The following is a 13480-nucleotide window of genomic DNA, read 5'->3' as shown; positions in this document are numbered from 1 at the left end:
TCCCTTTGCCTTAGAATTGTTCTTTAATTTTTGTTACTTTTGGTTAAGTGCAGTTTTCTCTGGGAAAGGTTTGAATCTTTTGACTGAGATGTTTCCAACTGATTTGGCATATGTTCAGTATGTTGCACTTTTTTGATTTCTTGACTTCTCATGGTGACTGACAAGCTCCTTTGGAAGCTGTTGACGGTATCTATGATTCCACTTGACCAACTCAGTACCTGACACTTATAATTTAATGTTCAATTCATCAGTAGAAGCAATAGTCCTTTATTACTCACCTGTGATATGCTAGATACTCTCCTATACACTAACAGAAGACAAAACAGTTAGATAAAGCAGAGACAGCCTCTACTCTCCATAGAGTATATTTTCCAATGGGGGAGATTTGACCGATAATAAGCATAAATAACAAACAAGTCATAGTTTTAAGCTATAACCAGCACAAGGAAAGAAGCCTACATTGAAATAAAAAATGATTGTCACTATCTAAAGCTACTACTATAGATTTAGCATGTTAGTTTTGCTTTTGAGAGCACTGGAAAAGAACAAAGTGATAGTCAAATAAAAATTGTATTCTTTCCTGAAAAAGACATAAGCCGATGGCACACTGGGCCAAAGAGACAGAAGAGGAACCTAAGTAGCTAACATAAGAAAGAGATGCACCACCTTATTACTAATAAAGAAAAGGCAAAAATAAAACAAGGTGATGCTATTTTAACTCAACTAGAATTGCAAAATTTAGAAAGTCTGATAATGTTAAGTGTCGATAAGGATCTAGGAACGTGAGAGGTTCTTGCATTACTGCTATTAGAACTGACCAACAATCTGGCAGCACTTCCTAGACAAGCTCATATGTGTCTTACACCCACTGGTACGGGTCTCAAAGAGAACCTCTTGTTTCATCCATGTGCTTCCCATTTCCCTCTTTGCTTATTTGGCTTTTGAGCACGATGCTTGCCCCGGGTCCCCGCACCCCTTTCTTCCAATCCTCTAAGGATCACATGCTCCCCTCTTCCTCTGGAGGCCCTAACTGGATACATTCTCGAAGTTGCCACCTTTGGTCCTTCTTGCTTCTTGTTTTGTTTGAACTCAAAAGCCTGTGGGACCACGCAGGTAACAGGAAACAGCAACAGGAGCACACATAGAGCCCCTAGCCGGGGAGCCTCACTCCAGCACCACGTGTCTACAAAAAAACTTCATATGTTTCAAGACAGCCAAAAGTCCGAAATGTGTGTGAAGATCTTCTGCTTTCTGAATGTAGGCGACAAATTTGAAAGTTTTAAAAACACCATGTGGTAAAACTATCAGCAGGCCAGATTCAACCACAGCCTTCCATCCGGGACCTCCATCCACGATCGTCCTCAGAGGGGAGGCTTCAACCCCCAACTGCTCCTCTGGGCTCCTGTCTGCGGCTCACCCTCTGAATGTTCTCACTGATTGCTGAGTTGATATCTGAAAGTCAAAACTGAACCCATCTTTTCCCACAGAAAAGTCACTTTTCTGTCAGATGTCCTTGTGTTAATAAAATTTCTTCTTTGCTCTTTATTAGCACTCAAATATCTAGGCTTTAACATAAATAAATTCCTATCAGAGTTACCTACACAGTAGCAGATACCGTACCAATCATCACAGGATGGAGGAGGCAGATTTTCTGAACTCCACAACCTCACTTTTTAGTGAAAGAGACAAGAAAGGAAGAAAATGACGGCCTGATGTGATAAAAACTATAGGAGATTTATCTTCAGAGGCCAAGAGGACTGTGGAGACAGGATCAAACAAGGCATCACACAACTCACTTATTCATTCTACCAATATTTGTCGAATTCCTACAGTACAAGAAGCCCTGGGGTAAAACCACAATAAAGTATAAAAGAAATAACTTTAAAAAACAGACAATTTCTGCTCTCACACAACTGTTTAGGGAGCTAGTCAGAGAACAAATAGGCAAATAATTGGATAATTTAGTCAGGAACAAATACTCTCCAAGTTGCTATGAAGAAGTTTGCAGTTTGTGCACAGCACAGAGGCCCAGCTGAGGGGGCGGCTGGGGGTTGCAGCAGGGGCCCCTTTTCCTAATTAGTGCGGAAGTACTATACCTCGGGCAATGACCCTGAACTTTACAAAGTGAGCCTGAGTGATACAGAGACTGTTTCAGATGAGTACTCGGGGAAGGCCAGTGAGCTGACGAGATCACCTAAAGGAAGAGGCATTTTTTTTTCTATTTTTCTCTGTTGGTTTGAGGATCAGAGGAAATGGCTGGTGTGGGAGAAACTCACAGACAAGATGTCCCTGCATGTCCAGGTAAGGGAGGCAGTCGACGCCCCTGAGAGAGAGGGAAGGGAAGCAGTACAGGAAAAGGAACTGTTCCACAAGGAGCAGTGAGAGGCGGCAGAGGCTCCCAAGATAAGGACACAGCACACATGCAAACACACTGTGTTCTGAAAGGGTCCAGCTTACTTGAAAAGAGGTGAGGTCATTGTTCCACGTGGCTTCATATACAGGTGTTAAGGGGTTGAGGGGTTGCGATGAGTGTTAGGAAATAAGTTAGGAAGAGATTTGATGCAGATGATGAAGAGTTATAGTAGTCTGTAGCCAGTGAAAAATCCAATACAGGGAAAAGGGATTATTATATGATCAAGATTTGTTTTGGTTGCTTTGGCTTCTAAGGAAGATAATTCTACTAGTGACTAGCAGGACGGTTAGGACATCATTGTGATAGTTTGGAAGAAAAATGAAGAGAATAAAAAAGGGAGCTGAAGTACTGGAGATACCACCAAAGAAGACAGTTACTTAGGACTTGGGGTCCGTTGGGATGTCATAGACGAGAAGATGGAAAACGCGAGAGGCCGTGTGCCCTCCCTTGGTCGCGTCCTCAGTTGCTGAGGTCCACCAGTGTCTCCCTCTGCTTCTCTCAGCCTCTCTTGGGCCTTTCCATGTACCAGCCTCTTCCCAGCCTCCAGTGTCCCTCCTCCTCCAGACTGACGGAGTGCTTGGTGGATGTCTTACACTGTAACTCAGAGCTCCATTACTCACAGAATGGTCTTATCACCCCCCCTCCCGCTTCAAGAGTATAAACTGTTCAAAGACCGAAGCCAAGCGCCGCTTAATGATTCCATGATTCAAATAGACAGTTTCCAAGCATGTTGTGATTGAAGGGGAAAATACTAGATTAAAAGAGTAAAAAGTAACTACATACTAAGTTAGAGTAGGATGGCCTATAGCATCAATTTTTAAAAGATCACATTGATGGGCATGGTGGTGCATGCCTTAATCCCAGCACTAGGGAGGCTGAAGCAGAGGGGTTGCCATGAGTTCGAGTCCAGCCTGGGCTACACAGTGAGCTCAAGGCCAGCCTGAACTACACAGTAAGACCCTGTTTCAAAACACAGAGCACATCCAATTTTTGTACAGGCTCAGCTGTGAATTAGTTTAAAGCAATTTTTACATGTATGGAATGCGCTGCTCTTATCTGAAGCACACCTAGTAATAATTCCCAAGAATAATAAGTACTTACTCCCACATAATCAGAGAAACAGATGATTCCAATAGAAGAAAACACTAAAAAGGTAAAGCCCTATCTTGTGCCTCCTCAGCCTCTCGTCCCCAGCATCAAGCCTGACCCCTCTCAATCTACCTCCCTTCCCTGGCACAGAGGAAACCGTGAGAAACATGAAAAGAAGCAGATTTTCCGGATAAGAAACGTTTATCTTACACGGTCATCGCTCTTGTGAAGGGGAGGAGGAAGGGCTGCTTGTACCAACTTGGACAAACATTACTAACTTTGGTTAGTGTGTGGGCAGGCTGTAAAGATCCAGCCATTCTTTTCTCCTATTTTGGTGTAAAGTTGCAACACACGTGTGAAAACGACAGCAACATTTTGACATTTTCATACGCATGTCTAGTTCGTATTTTAGGCTCAAAGAAACTTTTTTTATTAAAAAAGGATCAGATGGTAGGAGAGAAATAGAGTGAGGAATGGAGACATTATACCTTCATCTGACCTCTGCCAGTTACTGCAGTATATGAAGCCCAGAAATCTTTAAAAGCCCCTCAAAACAAGCAGCCCTGGATGCAGCAATCAAGGTACCACACTGCCCACATCAGTGGGTAGGGACTAGGAGGGCAGGAGGCCCCGTGCACTTGCTCACTGCACAATTAACGGAGAGCAGGGGACCCAGGAGCAGGACTCCTTGGATTCTTAACGAGAAAGAATAGAGGAGAGGCTCTGTGAGCCCTAACGGTGCCGGGAAGGGACGGCCCGTGGTGCGAGGATTAGCTACCAAATGAAGTCTACCTCCGCCCTGCAAGGGACAGTGCTGGGCTTCCCCTGCCTCATTGGGGTGGGGAGATGTTCCACTGGCTTTTGGAATAACAGTTTCTGCAAAAGGCTGTGGCCTTATGTGTCTCCGTAGATTACATCACTACATGGTCCTGCTACAAAGAGAATCACAACTTTTCCTTTTTGGACTCCTACCACTTTTACTTATTTATAAACAGAATTCTACTTTCCCAGGGTTTTCTCCACAGGTGACACCGAACTGGCTGCCTGGAACAGTAATGGCACCCTCCCACTCTCCCAGACATCCGGGTTTGTCTTCCTAGGAACAAGCGTGGATTCTGGCCTCTCCTAGGAAAAGGGGATTGGCCCTTGGACCTCCAGCTGCTTAATAGTTCCAGCTGTCCCACTGCACTCACCCGGGGAGTGCGCTGCTCCTGCAGGGCAGAGCAAGGAAGCTAATTACTTTGCTGAACAATGACCATCGGAAGGGCCTGGGCAGATGACACGATCGACACATACGGTTCATGAACACCCCTACCTAAGTGTTCTAGGGATAGCTGCATCCAAACGTGGCTTAACTGCTACTTTCGCAGCCAGGTGACACACTCTGAGGCTGCCCTATGACTGATGGCTACGCACCAGTTTCCTCTCACCCCAGAAAGCTTAGAAAATGCAAGAGTGGAGGTGATTTTACTATACAAATACCTTCTAATATGCCCATTTTGTTTTAAAATAATTTATTGGAAACTTCAGTACTTTATTATTAAAAATAAATTTCTCAGCAAGGTGGCAAGACGTAGTCACACACAAAAATTAATTGCTTCTCTAATACACTAATGCTAAACAATCTGAAAAGGAAATTATAAAGACTATTCTATTTACAATAGCATCAAAGGGTAAAATATGCATTCATTTAACCGAGACGGTAAAAGATTTATATAATAAACACTATAAAATATTGCTAAAATAAATTAAGGGAAGCATAGGTGAATGGAAATATGTCCCATGTTCATGGATTAAAAGACAATATGATTGCAACATCACTGGTACTCAAAATAAAATAATCCATGCATTAAATGTAATCCCTATCAAAATCACAGTGATGTTTTTTGCAGAAAAATAAAAACTCACCTTAAAATTCAGATCAAGGGATCACAAAATTGTTATGTTTTTATTCTCTTTAAAATAAAAACCTCAAAAAATCTTTAAAAAGAACAAAACTAGAGGACTCACAATTCCTAACTTCAAAATTTATTGTAAAACTACAATAATCAAAACAATGTAATAGTGGCATAAAAATAAATATAGAGATCAGTGGAATAGAATAGACAGCTCAGAAATACTTTTTTTTTTTTTTAAGACAGGCTCTCGCTGTGTAATTCAGGCTGGCCTTGAGGTCACTATGCAGCCCAGGCTGGCCTTGAACTTGTGGCAGTCTTCCTGCCTCAGCCTCCTGAGTGCTGGGATTACAGGTGTAGAAAAAAGCTTCTATAGCTATGGTCAAATACTTTTTGACAAGGGCGCCAAACCCAGTCAATGGGGAAAGAGAAGTCTTTTCAACAGAAAGTGTTGGAGAAACTGGATACCCACATACGGCAGGAAAAGCTGGACTCTCACCTAACACCATATATAAAAATTAATTCAGAATAGATCAAAGACCTAAATGTAAGACCAAAAACAATAAAACTCTTAGAAGTAAACTTACATCGACATCTTCACAACATTGGATTTGGCAGTGATTTTTTTTTTTGGATATGATAACCAAAGGTGAATAAATACAATAGATGACATCAAATTAAAACTAGTATCTTCCATACATAAAAAGACACTACCAAGAGAATGAAAAGACCACCCATATGAGAGAAAATATTTGCAATGATATATCTGATAAGAGACTAGTGCCCAGAATAAATAGAAAACTCCTAATACTCAACAACAACAAAACAACACAATGCACAAATGGACAAAAGGTTTCCCTGAAGAAGATGTACAAGTGGTCACTGATCACGTGAAGAGATGCTGAGCATCACTAACCATTAGGGAAATGCAAGGCAAAGCTATAATGAGAAATCACCTCACACCCACCCACATGGCTACTCTTTTAAAAATAAAAATACAAAACAGCAAGTATTGGTGAGAATGTGGAGAAACTGAGACATTTGGGCAGTGTAACTACCAGTATAAGATGACACAGGCACTTTGGAAAACAGAACGGCAATTCCTCAAAAAAATACCGCATATAACCAGCGACCCACTTCTGGACATACGTCCTCCAAAAACTGAAAACAGACTCACAATGCGCATCATTTACACTCACATTCACAGCGGCATCATTCACAATTCATCTTATTAAAATGTGAAAGCAACCACCGACAGATGAGTGGGCAGGTCAAGTGTGGTTTATACATACAGGGGATCATTACTCAGCCTTTCAAAGGCAGGAAATTTGACGTGTGCTGCAACAAGGACGAATCCTGAGGACATTATGCTAAGTGAAGAAACCAGTCACAAGAAGGAAATACTGTCTGATTCCACTTACATGAGGCACTTAGCCCAGTCAAAATTGTAGAGGCGGGAAGTATAGTGGTCTGCTTGCTAGAGGCTAGGGGAAGAGAGGACTGGGGAGTTACTGTTTAATGAACACCAAGCTCCACTTTTAGAAAATGAAAAGAGTTCTGAAGATGTATGGCAATGATAATTGCACACCACTGTAAGTGCCTTTACCATCGCTGAGCTGTACACTTCAAAGGGTTGAGAGGATATATTTTATGTTCTATGCATTTTACTGCAATAAAAAATTGGAAAATAAGTACATAAATTCCTCCTGCTTTACCTCACAAGTGACATGACACCCCAGGTCTGCCAGAGAGCAAGTAAAGGATCCCTCCGATGCAAATGTGTTCCTCAGGAATCTGAGGGCAGTAAGTCAGCTTCTGCCACTCAGCTTTTGCAGCCTAGGACCAACCAAGTGCTGTCATTTGAGTGCTTTGTGAACAAGGGCTTGAGGCCCGGGGAGGGGCCTAATGTGAAAATTTGTTTTGCATTTTCAAGTGTGGCTTGTGACTCGCAGGGATGGCGAGACTGGCACACCTGGAGGCGAGTTAGAACTGCAGGATCTCGCGGGTCCCACCCTACTCCTGCGGAATCAGAATCTGCATTTTAACACGATCCCCAGCGATGTGTGTGCACTTTGAAGTTGGAGAAGCACTGCACCCATGAACTGACAAATTATAAATTAGTCTCCACTCAGATATCTCTCCCCACAACTACAAAATCCCTAAGGCAAGAAGACTTCCCTCTCAGTGTGAAATACAAAACCGAATGTAAAGCAAGTCAGCAGCAGGCAGAATCTGCAAACTTTGCTAAAGATGCAGAGGTTCACAGAATTGACGGATGTGATGCCAGGGAACTACTCAAATTACACACTCCACATCAATCAGCAAGGCACTGACAGGCTCAGGCGAGCGAAGGGGAGCTAATCTAGAGGCACTATGACACTGCTTCAAAAGGGAATGATTTGAATATCAAGGAATTAAGACAGGCCCTTGGGGAAAAAATGAGGAGGCCCATGAATAGCTCCATAAAAAGACCCACTTGATGATTATACTGTGAAAGTCAAATATAATTTCATCAAAACTATGGTCAACGCCAAGTATGGTGGCGCATGCCTATAATACCAGCACTCAGGAGGCTGAGGCAGGAAGATCATTGTGAGTTTGAGACCAGCCTGGGCTACAAAGTGAGTTCAAGGCCAGCCTGAACTGCATAGTGAGACCCTGTCTCAAAAAGAAAAGAAAAAAGCTATGATCAAAAAGAAAATCAGCATTCTAATCTTTTTTTTTAGATTCCAATCTTTAATCACTTTGAGAAAGAGCACGTTCCATAACTATAATTTGTTTTATAACATAATACATACCCTCAGAAATTTTAGTTGCATTTCAAGAGGTGAAGTCTAATCAAACTATGTCAGAGCATCCACGCTAAGTGAACTTCTCTAATGCCAGTTTTCCTCCAATAATACTTGCTGAGATGAAATTATTATTGGGCCTTCCTTTCACTTTTTCTCTTATGGGTACAAAGTGATGCAATGATTTTTTTAATACAATGTAGAACAACCAAGCCAATCAGCCAAGCCATCCATTACCTCAAACATTTGGCATTGTGACGAGAACATCCTCATGACCCATCTTTTCTCATCTCTTCTCATGTCTATAACTGATACACTCACTTCATAGCTGGGTGAAGAAGTCTTTTTTAATGCGCATTTCCTGGTGAGGTGTTTTGGTTCATCGTGCCGCCATAGAAGCGGCTTATTCAAAGGGGAACAGATACCCATTCAGTGATTTATTACCTTATCGACCATGAGGAAGTTTTCTAGCTTCTCTCCATTTTCACAGGTGACATCACCAACCTCTCTCACAGCTCTGGGCAGGATCTCCTGCACCTCCTGGGCAATCATTCCTATATACAAAACACTCCAACAGATTTAATCAGAGAGAGACCCAGTGGGAGAAAATCCTGGCTGCAACTCTGATCGCCGCAGGACATCTGTAGAAATAGATGTTTAGCCCTTCTAGGATTTAACTTGGATCTCCAATACACTATATACAATGAGGAAACTGAGCTGAGAACCACTGTCAGTGGAGAGGGGAGTTTTTTTCTCTCTCTCTTTCTGTTTAAAGACTCTCTAACAAGTGTTGGAAAGAGTGAGCAAATACCTTAAAGTCCCTGTACGTAGAAGGAAAGGTGGGGCATTAATTTGATTTCCTTTCTTTTTCTATGGGAGGCCTCTGTCCCTTAAATGTTCCTTCTTTCTTTAGGATTCTTGGGTTAGAGAATAAACATCATTTCGTTTATACTTTCTCTTTCCTAGACCCACCTACCTACCCTCTGCCCCCTCCCTCCATACCCAAAGTGCCCAGTGGTGCCCTCTCACAGTTTGAGCTACCATCTGCCCCAACCCTTATCTCACGAGCAAGAGGACCCCGGGAAAGGAAACAATATATTCAGAGTACTCCACTAGGACATTCGGGTGCAGGGAAGGCTGTGTTAGAAAAGATGACACAGAAATTCTTTAACCTTTCCTGATCTAGTGAGAATGGGTTTCACAGAGGATGAGTTAGAGCACCAGGGTGATATCAAATGCCATAGCAAAATAAAGAAGGAATTGAAACTGCAGTGGCTGACAGTACAAAATTAAAAAGGGAATTCGTGTGGGTACCTGTTTGATGGGCAGTGCTTATTCCCATTGCAGATGCAAATTCAGGTTTGTAGTCATATTCAACAATCCTCATTTGGGCTATTCTCCTCAGCTGTTCATTTGTGTCAACCTAATTTAATTAAAGAAGAACATTTACAGTGTTTAGAGATTTGCTATTCAAATCAATGCCCAGAGGGACTATGAACATTGACAATAGGACTCTTCTTTCTTCTGTCCAAACTAGAGCAAGAGAAATTTCTCTTTTGCCTTAGAGGAGCTAAAATTGTAAGGTCCACATCTGTGATTTCCATTCACTGACTAATAAACTGACCCAGGGTTTTTGTAGCCAAATTATAGGGCAAAATCTTGATCAGTCACTGATCTTGCCCTATTTCCCTCCCCTGAGAACCGAACCCTCCTTTTGAGGGGAGGTTCATCACTTTGTAGAGAAACAATGGCTACTCTGGATCGCAAGGCATCATTTTTAAATGACATAGTTTTCATAGCAAAATTTATATTACAAATTGAAGACACAGTGCTTTACTCAAGGGCCTATATTATCAAATTGCTTTTAAACATTTTGTTGAAGGAAATTCCTTCAAGTGGATTACAAGTCTGGGTTATTCAACTTCTGGTCCTTCAGTACTCAGAACTAGGAAGCTCGGTTCCCCTGGTCAAACAAGGCCCCTCCTCTGAGAGCCCTGCTCTGCATTCCTGCCACTGCGGTCCTCCAACTAATTTCACTGTGTCCCAGGAAGATGCGAACAACCACAGGAAGCTAAAGCTAAACGTGGTTAAGACAAAGGATTCCCTTGAAGGTTTTTCATTGTTCTTTTTAAAATGACCTGTTGAAACTAGCAGGATCAATTTCCTTAATAATCCTATTTGAGCACACAAAAAAATGGACACTTTTTGTAGGTTCCTCAAAATTTTTTAAAAATATTACTGAGTTGGGGCTGGGGATGTAGCTCAATGGTAGAGCACTTGGCTAGAATCTCTCTTGGTTATGAAACAAGTGGTGTCTTTTTTTTTTTTTTTTTGTGTGTGGTTTTTCTCCGGTACCGGGAACCGAACTCAATGACCTTGCGCTTGTCAGGCAGGCGCTTTTGCCGCTGAGCTAAATCCCCAGCCCCCAACAAGTGGTGTCTTGGCAATTAGATATCTGCTGGCTGGGCTTTCCTCCATGTGCTAGAAGAATCAGATATACTTTTGTTGCTGCTGCTCTTTTTGCTTGAAGAACAACAGCTCCTTCCTTGATCCACTCCGTGAAGCAGAGCAAGGCTGCTCCTCAGTCAGGGCTCTCAGTCCTTCCCCAGCGTGGCAGTTGTGAAGATGCAAGCTGGTACTCACTTGGCTAAAAGGACTAGCTTTACTTCGGATATGTATCTAGCGGGATAATTTTGAGTTTCTTGCTGTTTTAATAACGACTATTATGAGAAGCTAAGATCCATTCATTTGTTTCATACAGTTAACATTTCCCAATATATATCATGCACTGTTGAAAATATCACGTACTATTAAATATTAGAACTTTAAAAAATGATTGCTCTTTTAAAGTTTCTGGTCTCAACAGGAAGACAGATGAACACACCACATAGAATTACATTACAATGACAAACACAGGGCATTGCTGAAACTGTGACCATCATCACATCTCTGGGGAGTTATCTAAAATATTTTTAGGGGAGCCAAAAAGATAGCTTCGTGGAGATGGGGAAGCCCAACCAAGAGGTTGGCTTCTCTCAGTTCCTCAAACACACTCGGCTCTTTTCCCCTCAGAGCCTCTGCTCACATTGCTTTACTTGCCTTAAAAACTCTACCTTTTCCTCCTCCAATTTAAACATCTGTTCCTCTGAGGATTTTTGACCTTCAAGCCTAGGAAGGGTCCCTCTGCTTTCTGTGCTTCTTGCTTTGTCCTCCTTCATGGCACCAATCACAATTATCACTGGACAATAGTTGTGCCAATTTTATTTTCTGTCTTCCCCTACAGGGTAAACACCCTAAGAGTTTTCTATTCATTGCCATATCATCAGTTTCTAGTGCAATTCTTTGAATGTTATAGCTGCTCAACTAATAGTGGAGTAAATACATTGATAATTTTAAGTTACAAGGAAAGATACAGACTAGGGTATGAGTAGAAAATGAAACTAAAATACCAATTATAAACAGAGAGAACATTAGGACACAACTCACAGTGCAGCAAATCTAAATGAAAGCTGCATAACCAAGACAAAGTTTGGGGCTACAAGATTATAAAGGTCAAGGCCAGAGCAGGGAGCGCAGGAAGGAACAGTCACGATTTCACATTATTCTGTGCACATATCTACTATTGTGAGCTGCATCACTCATTCAACAATTATTTACTGAGTAACTACTATGTACCTGGTGCTATCCTAGGCACTGGACATTCAGTGAATATATCTTATTTGGAGTTTAGATTTTAATAAAAGTTTACATTTAATAAAGGTTAGATTCTATAACTTATTCATCTCAGGACCTGCACTGTGCCTGAAAAAATAGTTTGACAAAATCTTCAATAGAGAGAAAAGGAAATAAAAGAATGAAGTAGTGAACTATTCCTACAGAATTGAAGAGGAGATAGTCAGTGAGGATGCCTCCTGGACTGACCCGACACTACCCAGTTCCTCACCCCTGCACTGCTATCGGTCCTGTGCTGCTTTCTCATTGCCCCCTTGCTTCCTGCACATCCTGTGGGAGTCCCCAACAGAGAACAAAGTGAGTCAATGCCTTTCCTGCACGCAGAAGGCAGAGGAACTCACATCCCACTGCAGGCTGTCCACACAACAGAGAGGGAAAATGGGCCCTGGTTTCTCAGTTGTATCCTTAACTTCATTTTCCTCAAAGACCTTGTTAGACATAGAATTAGGTTCTCTTGTATTATTGTCATTGTTCTTTGGGTAGATTTTTCTTTATCAAATAAAATGTTGAGTGTCAGTTTGAAGCTCTAAATACCTTATGTAACAATGTTCTCCAAAGAGAATACTCTTCTGGTTCCTAATGCTGGCTTTTGGACTTCCCAAGGCCAGATCGATCCCAAAGCCAGATAGATACAGGCCACATTACACGTTCTCTGTGTGCACAGCTAGCCTAACAAAACCCTTAAGGCAAGGCTGTGCCTTCTTAGAATGCTTCCCAGGCTCCCCACACAGGCCAGCACAGAACGCACCAGCATGTGTTGAATAAGAAGCTAGACTCTGGATTTGGGTATCTGATTTGATCTTATGGCATATTTGGAAAGTTTTGACCATGAATGCATTGGTCAGCATTATCAAGCTGTCTCACACCAAGGTTCCTGTGCCATTAACTCAAGAACTGTATTGTAGAGAAAACCTCAGTCCGTATGACTCTGGTTTGTTTAGGGAAGCCAGTCTCACTGCCTGAGGTCTGGTTACGCCCACAGCTGGGCCTCGGCCTGACATGGGCCACAGCCTGAGCTACACCTGCTCACACAAAGCTGAGGAACTTGGGCCTTTGCCTATGGCCCTGAGGGTGACTTTGCATGTTCAGCTGTCTCCAGTCTTTCCCACATCCATTTTTGTCTTCAGTGGGCACAATGGCTGGTGTGGCTGGTAGAAAAACAAAACCTCTGGGCCTTTCACCTGAATGGATTTCTTTTTCTGGGTTTCATTTTTAAATAGCTTGTTGCCTTTTTTTAGGTTGTACTACAGACTTTGATACATTCAACTTTTAATTTCCTCATGGTGTTTTGTTTTGGTTTTTGTTTTGCATTGACATCAATGTTTTTCAGTTCCCCTTGGTTTGGGGCCCGTCCTTTCCTCCAGCTTCAGCTGAGTTTTCATGTCACAGGCTCGGAGCTGCACATCCTTCTCCGGCCCCTAGTCACATCAGTAGACACAATGCCAAGAGAAGCTACTTCTCACCGCTCTGCTCAACCTTATCCTCCCATTGCTTCAGCTGCACAGGTCCCGGTCACACCTACGTCATCTTGCCTGTGTCTGGGATGGACATCTGAGTGAACA

General features: G+C 42.3%; 1 protein-coding gene across 1 annotated transcript in view; it reads right to left on the bottom strand.

Annotated features, from left to right (window-relative positions):
• The window catches only part of Myrfl (myelin regulatory factor-like), a 111428-nt gene that overhangs the window by 32742 nt on the left and 65206 nt on the right, over positions 1-13480 (bottom strand). Inside the window, exons 10-11 of the mRNA XM_013519404.1 lie at positions 9501-9609; positions 8631-8740 (exon numbers count right to left, since the gene is read on the bottom strand). Coding sequence (XP_013374858.1) covers positions 8631-8740; positions 9501-9609 — 219 coding nt within the window. The remainder of the gene's footprint in view (positions 1-8630; positions 8741-9500; positions 9610-13480) is intronic.

The sequence above is a fragment of the Chinchilla lanigera genome, unplaced genomic scaffold (genome assembly GCF_000276665.1).
Source record: "Chinchilla lanigera isolate Chin_1 unplaced genomic scaffold, ChiLan1.0 scaffold00004, whole genome shotgun sequence".
Classification (NCBI taxonomy): Eukaryota; Metazoa; Chordata; class Mammalia; order Rodentia; family Chinchillidae; genus Chinchilla; species Chinchilla lanigera.
This window is presented reverse-complemented; position numbering and strand designations above follow the sequence as displayed.